The sequence below is a fragment of the Leptodactylus fuscus genome, chromosome 2 (assembly GCF_031893055.1).
Source record: "Leptodactylus fuscus isolate aLepFus1 chromosome 2, aLepFus1.hap2, whole genome shotgun sequence".
NCBI classification, from domain to species: domain Eukaryota; kingdom Metazoa; phylum Chordata; class Amphibia; order Anura; family Leptodactylidae; genus Leptodactylus; species Leptodactylus fuscus.
Genome location: NC_134266.1, coordinates 35,672,771 through 35,681,070, shown reverse-complemented (window position 1 = coordinate 35,681,070; position 8,300 = coordinate 35,672,771). Strand labels below are relative to the sequence as shown.

General features: G+C 43.3%; 1 protein-coding gene across 1 annotated transcript in view; it reads right to left on the bottom strand.

The window, feature by feature from the left end:
• The window catches only part of ERAL1 (Era like 12S mitochondrial rRNA chaperone 1), an 18,717-nt gene extending 12,161 nt beyond the window's left edge, over positions 1 to 6,556 (bottom strand). Inside the window, exons 1-5 of the mRNA XM_075262603.1 lie at positions 6,428 to 6,556; positions 4,641 to 4,805; positions 3,800 to 3,927; positions 2,762 to 2,839; positions 2,122 to 2,168 (exon numbers count right to left, since the gene is read on the bottom strand). Of these exons, the coding sequence (XP_075118704.1) occupies positions 2,122 to 2,168; positions 2,762 to 2,839; positions 3,800 to 3,927; positions 4,641 to 4,805; positions 6,428 to 6,491 (482 nt within the window). The 5' untranslated portion in view covers positions 6,492 to 6,556. The remainder of the gene's footprint in view (positions 1 to 2,121; positions 2,169 to 2,761; positions 2,840 to 3,799; positions 3,928 to 4,640; positions 4,806 to 6,427) is intronic.
• Between the last annotated feature and the right edge of the window lie 1,744 nt (positions 6,557 to 8,300).

The following is an 8,300-nucleotide window of genomic DNA, read 5'->3' as shown; positions in this document are numbered from 1 at the left end:
ATTTGAAGAATCTCATACTTTTCAAGCCTGGGAACCAATATATGCGCCTTTATATATGGTGATTTGTTATGTTTATTGGTTCTTAAAGCACAAGTAATGTGGCATTAACTACATCCCCTCACTACATCGATTGCCTGTGTGAAGCGAGGCCCTTAAGCCAGCACTGACAAAACCCATTGATTCATGTAAATATGTGTTATTGATCTCTGGCTAAGTTACAAGCCTTGCTACTTGCAAAAAATCAAGTGGGTGACGGTAAGGAAAATACATGCCTAAACATTCAGCTCCGAGATCCTGACGGACATTGTACTGAACTAATCAAAGCTGTACCATCATTGTAATGTATATTGGTTGATACAATGGAAAGAGGAGATTAAACTAAATATGTTTTCATGAACAGCTCGGTGACATTCCTACACAAGCCATTCATCTAGAAGAAATAGAGTATAAAATACAATGTACATGTCATTTTATAAGCTAAACAGAAAATGCGCAACAATGACAAAGTTGCGTTTTGTTTTCATCATTCGTTTTGTATCCCTTTAGGGTGATGTCTGATGTATTTCATTTTAGCTTCACGGATTGGATTTAAAGCGAACCTAAACGTTTTTTTTTCTACTCGGTATAGGAATGGGCCTAGTCTGGAGGGATTGTCTTGACATGGATGCCGCGTCGGTTTCTGAATTCAATGGGAGGCGGGTTTTTGACCTGGATTCCGCGTCAAAATCCAGACCAAAAAACTACGTGTGAACTAGCCCTAACAGAGATCATGATGGGGACAGATCAGTTATATAATGGACACAAAATGATTCCCATGGAAGCCAATGATTATAAACATAAAAGCCCTGCATACAGAACTTTTTTTTCCCGTGGTTTTTATGGAATTTGTGAAAGACTTCTTAAGGGTAAGTTCACACGATGTAACGTTCCGTGTGATATGGCACGTATACGGCGTGTGAGAGTTTGCGCGCCGTAAAAGCTCCCATTGATTTCAATGGGAGTTAGGATCGTATACGCCGCGTTATTTTGCGGCCGCAAAAAACCACAGCATATACGATCCTAACTCCCACTGAAATGAATGGGAGCATTTTGAGCGCGTCATCTGCTGGCACGTGTATACGTGCCAAATCACGCTGCACGTTACATCGTGTGAACTTACCCTAACAGAGCATGTGATGCAGCTGTGAACATGGCCTAAAAATGACCACAAGGCCATAAAATTTGCTGTCACCATTACCCAACATATCAACCCAGCAATGCAAATAGTCACAGAGAGTCAATTTTTGTTAAGTGAAGTACCCCCTAGTCAGAAAATGTTCCAAATGAGTACCCTTAAAGTAGTGATGACTAATAATAAATGTAAATAAAATAAAGATTCATTTGGAGCCTTTGTTAACATTATGTAATGGCCTCATTGCCCCTATACTGAGTAGAATGGCCCCTTCAGTGCCCTACATGTAATATAATGGCCTCCACATATAAAATAATAAGAGATGAGCGAACACTATTCAAAACAGCCGTTTCGATTAGCACGCTCCCATAGAAATCAATGAAAGCAACCGGCACGCAGTCTTTGCCGGCGGCCGGCCTGCTTCACCCACCACATGCCGGCTGCTTCCATTCATTTCTATGGGAGCATGCTATTTGAAACGGCTGTTTCGAATAGTGTTCGCTCATCTCTAAAAATAATGACCCCCACAGTGCTCCCCACATATAATGGCCCCACGCTAAGTGATATTTTAGAAGTAAATAGTAAGCTGCATTCATTACTTACCAGCGGGGTGGATTAAGGGTACCAAAAGAAAAATAGTCAATCAAAAATATGACCAAGTGATATGACTCTTCCCATAGTGGTAACTGCCATTGAAGTGGATTTGATGCTAATGTCTTTCCATGAAGCTATATGTTCTCTGGTGCTAGCATTACACAAAAGGATATGTAGCTCTGACCTACTGGTTGGGGAACACTGCCACACGCAAAAGGCTTGTTTCAAGCTGAGACTTTTGTGGCAATTATTTTTTTGGTCGCTCTCTTGTGTCTGGGTCAGTGGAGCTTAAATGTAGTATTATATATGAAATCTACTCATTTACAAAATACAATCAAGAAGAGCAAGCAGCTTACCTTTCAGCTCTCATGGAATTGACCATACCAGGAGTGTCCAGAAGGATCTAAACAGAAGACAGGACATAAAACATTTGGCATGTAAACACTGCTATTTAGAACATGGCCAAGACCAGCATTCAACATTCAGTACTACAAGCAAATGTATTGAATATTAGGCAAACTGTAACAATATATTATTACTGATATATCAAATCAAATTGAGTTGTATGCATTTTAACCTAGGTCAGCACTACACAAACTGCAACAGGGGGACCACACGCAGCCTGCGATGCCAATCTGTACGGCTGCCAACCACCTGGTCAGGTTTGTGTCTGTTCACATGAATTTTGCATTGCAGAGAAAAGTGGGGTGTCATGTAGAAAGGGAGACGACAGGCAAACACGAAAGGTATACTGTGTGAATATATCTGTGTGCATATATCTCCAGTACCCCTATATATTGGCAGAGTTGTGGGGTCTTCTGACTGCTATGTGGCACTCCAGAAACTTGTAGATGATCTGGATTGGTGGCTATGCCCGATAGCAGTGATTCTGCCTTTACTAGAGTAGTTAAACACACTCTGCCATACATGAGGTTTCATTTTTGGGCCCCCATAATCCTCATTAAATCTGAACAAGGACTGTAATACAGTACTTACTATCTGGGTGTCATCTTCTGTGAGAATACCTTGTGCTTTGCAGCGCGTAGTGTGCACTTTAGTTGATACAGGAAAAACCTATACACATAGAAGAGAAAGAGAAATGTCAGTCATCTGGTGATATAGAAAATATATAAAAGTCATCACACATTGTATGGTAATATTCGACTAGTATATGCCGACAATATGACACAATTCTACAGAACTTTGCTGATCTTCCTCCAGCCCTGACTGATATAGCTCCACTAGGGACTGTTCTCCTTCCGGGATGCTTCCTTTCATTGCCCTGTCCTACACCTCTTCATGTCAATCAATGGAAGCTCTTCAAATGAGGTTCTGCAACACCAAAAGCTACAAATGCTTTTGACAAAGAAGTTCTGCAGCAGCTGAAAATTGTATCACAAACAAATATTTTAGCCAGGTCCAGCAGAACTACCTAGACAAAACTAGGCCATGGTGCAGATTTAGGGCTTATTCACATGTCCAGCTTAATCACGGACTGGATGTACACCTATTGATTTTAACAGACAAGGAAAACCAACTAAGGGTAAGTTCACATGGGGTTTTTTTGGTCAGGATTTTGAGGCCGTATCCACCTCAAAATCCTGACCAAAAGACAGCTCCCACTGAAATCAATGGGAGCCAGTCAGTTCTTTTCAGTTCCGAAAAAAGAAGCAAGATGCTCATCCTTTAGACGAATTCACCTCGCGACATCCACCTGAAGACACTCCCTCCCAACTAGGCCCATTCATTTGGGCCTAATCCGGAGCAAAGGGCGTATTTTGGTCCGGACCGCAGGACTAAGTTCACACACTCTAACAATTTATAAATTTGTGATGGTATGTCAGACAATCATGAAACCCCCTATTGTCTTTTAAAAGAGATTCTGCAGCAGTTGTGGCAGGTTTATTAGACATAATGTACTGTGGCCTCTAAAGCCTCAGGCTGTTATAAGGTCAGGGAACTCTAAATCTACAAAGTATTGGTTACGTAACTGCATATATAACACGACTTACACAGGGTATTGGTGCTACTTACCTTTCTGCCCAGCAGCTGGTTGGATAAAGTGGATTTTCCTGCATTAGGTGCGCCTATAATGGCAAGTTTTAGGACTTTGGGGTTCTCGGGTTGGTCAGGATCATGTTTTAATAAACTATCTTGATCAGCTGAAAATATAGAAAATTACACTCAGTCTGAACTGAAAAAAAAGGGAAAGAACACAGAGTAAAGGCTGGTGCAACATTATTTTGTAAAGCTGGTCCTGGGCTATTCATTCTCCTCCATAACCACAGTAAGAAGGAGTCTGAGCATAGGAAGTGTTGCCTCATTCAATGTCTATGTGATCAATGGAGATGGCACTTGGCAGTTTCTGTTAGCCCCATGGATACTGAATGGAAAGGTATAGAGCATGGATGAACTGAACTTTACTCACACTCTTCCTTAGGGCACAAAGAAACTAAGTCTAGGCGTTGACCGGATTTACCTGCCTGCACTTTATGCCAGGATAGCGACTCCTAGCAGTACAGTTATCTATACTGCAAGGAGTCCCTACAACTCAGCAATATATAGTAATCAATGTGGGACAATATGGCGCTGGGAGTCAGGGACTTCTAGCATCATAGATAACTATAGAGCTAAGAGACGCTATCCTGGAATAAAGTGCAGGCAGGTAAATCCGGTCAAAACATGGACTGAGTTCCCTTATAGTGAGGAGAAATAGGTGGTCCGGGATTTTTGCTATCAAACTAGTCAGCAACCTGGAACACAAAGGAAGGTATCCAACATGTATGAAATATGGATAACTTCATCACGTGACTATAGAGACAATATAAAAAACAATCTCTACATTGTTAATGCAAACAGTTACATAGAGAATTACATTTATTAAAGGAGACTGCTGGTGCTTGTGGGCTGAGAAGTTCATTTGCTGGCACATGCTGGTTTACCCCCAACAAACTTCCAATCGCAGAATCTCTTCCGTACAGACAGGCGGCAAATATATTAATCCTCTGATGCTCTCTCTTCCTCAAAAGTATGGCAGTCCCTGTGAAAGTAAAAGTAACTTTAATTAGAGAACTAAAATTATATAAACAAATACATAAAGGAATAGTAAGAACAGTGACGTACATTTACAATAGAAGAGTATGGAAGGAGTTATAGGGGACAGGTATTTTGTCTTAATGACTTCTCCTAAAGCCAATGACACCTGCAAAAAGACGAATGAAATTATAGGACCCCCGATCTCCTGCCAGTCATATAAACCACCTCCTGTTAATGTATGAACTGACCAAAGCTCAGTTTACGGCCCCAGTTCTGAAACGATGGTGAAGACTATTCTATCCTTACATTAAAATGAGACTTCTCGCTGTTGTCTTTCAAGGACTTTTGTTTGGGAGACTACCACATTGCCACCACTTGTGCAGAATAAAGTAGGCCATACATATTACATTAAAGGGGTAGTCCAAGATTAGATATTTTTGACCTACTCTTAGCACAGGTCATCAGTTTTAGAACAGGGAGCTCATACACCCAGCACCCTCACTGACCAACACACACACACACACATATTATATATGCTATGCTACTGCAGCTCAGTTCTAGTTTCCTCCACGAAGGCCATCCGAGAGGGGGGGCATTTTGCATCAGAATGTATTCGGATGACGCTCAGGGTGACATCCAAGCACATTCCATGATGCACTCACCTCTATGGGGGCTTCCAATCAATTCTGTTCCAATGACACACAGCAGGATAAGACCAATGGACATTCCCCAGAGAGAGCCTCATCCTGCACATTAGGCCTAAGGTATAACCCCTTTAATATTAGATGAACTAGCAGATCATCTCCCGTGTATTGGGGCCTCCCCTACTAAATGGCAAATGTCAGGTACAAGAAAGATCAGACAGTTCACTTCCATCTTACCTCATGCTTTTGTTCTTATGGGATGTAAGCCAATTTACTCCCTCTGCCTATTGAGAACCCCTGTACACTCATCTGAACTAAGCCGAAATTCACACCGTGATGCAAATTTTACCCAGCCGTCTTGCAGCTGAGGTATACACATTTTTTTTATTGTTTGTTTTTCACACATCCCTCATACGTTTATGAGCATGGTGGGATCCATGAAAACGGACAAGCTAGATTTTGATGGCCCATTAAAACGGGCCGTTTGAGGACCATTAAAAAGCAAAAAAAACATCCATCACTGATCAGATTTTCACTGTTGTTTGAGATTAGGGTAACACACACATGTGCTGGCAGATTTGTATTGCTCAAGTATACAAACTCCATAGGCCTCCATATAATCTATGACTTGTACAGTCTTAAGCAGCCACAGATTTTTATGGGGCTCCTACTGTACTGCAGAGCTTTGGGGGGGGGGGGTCTCAGTATATACAGTGTGTGTGCAAACTGTTATCAACCTAGAATATTAATAATGTGAACACAGACCAGGAAACACCAGATTGTGACTGTCATCATCAGGACCAGACAGGAGTAATAGCTGTATAGTATATCAGTCATATATAGAAACAGCACAGAGCAAGGTAACTTATTAGTCACCTACTGCTGCACAACTACAAGTCCCAGCAGTCAATACAAGCTTGTTCTGTGCAGCCAAGGTGACCGCACTGACAGTATTACGTCATCACCAGGCGCCATCACTGACCTGCCGCTTTGCTCTCAGACAGGACACGGGCGGCCCTGATCGATCTGAGCACCGAGCACCACATCTTATCAGCGATCCGTGGTTATTATATCACGCCTGGACTCATGGGCGCCGCCATATTGTACACAGCCTGCAGTCTCACTGATGACATCATCACCGCGACGCGACACGTGTGACACACGAGCGCCATCTTTACTCCTGGCAAGAGGAATCTTGTGTAATGGTACAAATGACAAGATGCCAGTAATGTAACTCAGTAGTTGATGACAGAGGTCACCTTGTTAGCTTGTATATTATATAGTATTAGAGAAACCCTTCAAGCCCCAGCTGGGAAGCCATATTTACACAATGGTAACATTGTAGGCTAATAATCCAGGGTGTTGCTCTCAACTTTAATTTAGAAAGTATAAAGACATGGCTGCTTTCTTTCAAAAATGGTGCCACACCTGCCAACAGGTTGCATCTGGTATTACAGCTCAGCCAAGCTGTTTTGGGAAGACATCAGCCATGTTTTTAGTCTTGTGGACAGCCCTTTTAAGGCCACAGCTATTTTGGCCTTTGATGATGCAACTTTTGTTTGGGATTTTAACTCATGCATTACAAGGGCTTGTTTTTTGCAGAATGAATTGTATTTTCTAATATTCTCATGTCCCGCAGTCCCGGTTGGAGGGAGGTATGTCCCGATTTCAACTCAGATCTGCGTCCAGAGGACGCAGATCTGAGTTGAACACTTACACGGCTGAAGCAAGGAGCTGACACAGGTCAGCTCCTTGTTTCGCCGCTGAACGCCGCCTACTGGCTTGTAGACACGATGTGATGACGTCACATCGCGTCTACAACTGTGCGCCAGTGAGAGAGAGCGGCGCGCAGAGAGCGGCGAGGGAGCGAAGGAGAAGGTAAGTGTAATGTGGAACGTGAAACTGGGGGCAGATGAAGGAGAGGACGGCATGACACTGGGGGCAGAGATGGAGGGACATGAATCTGGGGGCAGAGATGGAGAGGACATGAATCTGGGGGCAGAGATGGAGGGGACATGAATCTGGGGGCAGAGATGGAGGGGACATGAATCTGGGGGCAGAGATGGAGGGGACATGAATCTGGGGGCAGAGATGGAGGGGACATGAATCGGGGCAGAGATGGAGGGGACATGAATCTGGGGGCAGAGATGGAGAGGACATGAATCTGGGGGCAGAGATGGAGGGGACATGAATCTGGGGCCAGTGATGGGGGGACATGAATCTGGGGGAAGAGATGGGGGGACATTAATCTAGGGGCAGAGATGGAGGGGACATGAATCTGGGGGCAGAGATGTGGGGACATCAATCTGGGGGCAGAGATGGAGGGGACATGAATCTGGGGACAGAGATGGAGGGGACATGAATCTGGGGGCAGAGATGGAGGGGACATGAATCTGGGGGCAGAGATACTGTATACACAGTTCTCACTCAGCACTGTGTACACAGCTATTAAAAAGGCAGGGACAGTAACAAACTTTGTTTTCCGGTGTCTGGCTGCCAATGCTAGCCAAGAACCCACTCCGGCAAGATCCCATGGAGCTGTTAACTCTAAAAGGACATACCAGTACATCCTTGCTGAGTATATGGACATATCAAGTCAGCAAGCAATCAAGTTAGTGTTTTCTTGCCCATGTAAATATTGGATGTGCCCTTTTTGCATCCACAGGACCTAAGATGGCAACAATCACATGATTTAACCACGTCACTGTTTCCTCAGCTGTCTCCCTCTGTCAAGTTTTGCACTAAAAAATGTAAAACAGATCAGAATGGGTTAAATAATAATAAAAAAAAAAAAAAAATCCTCTCCTTGTGGATCTCTTACAGTTCCCATTCTGACACTCCCTGTCCCCACTGGT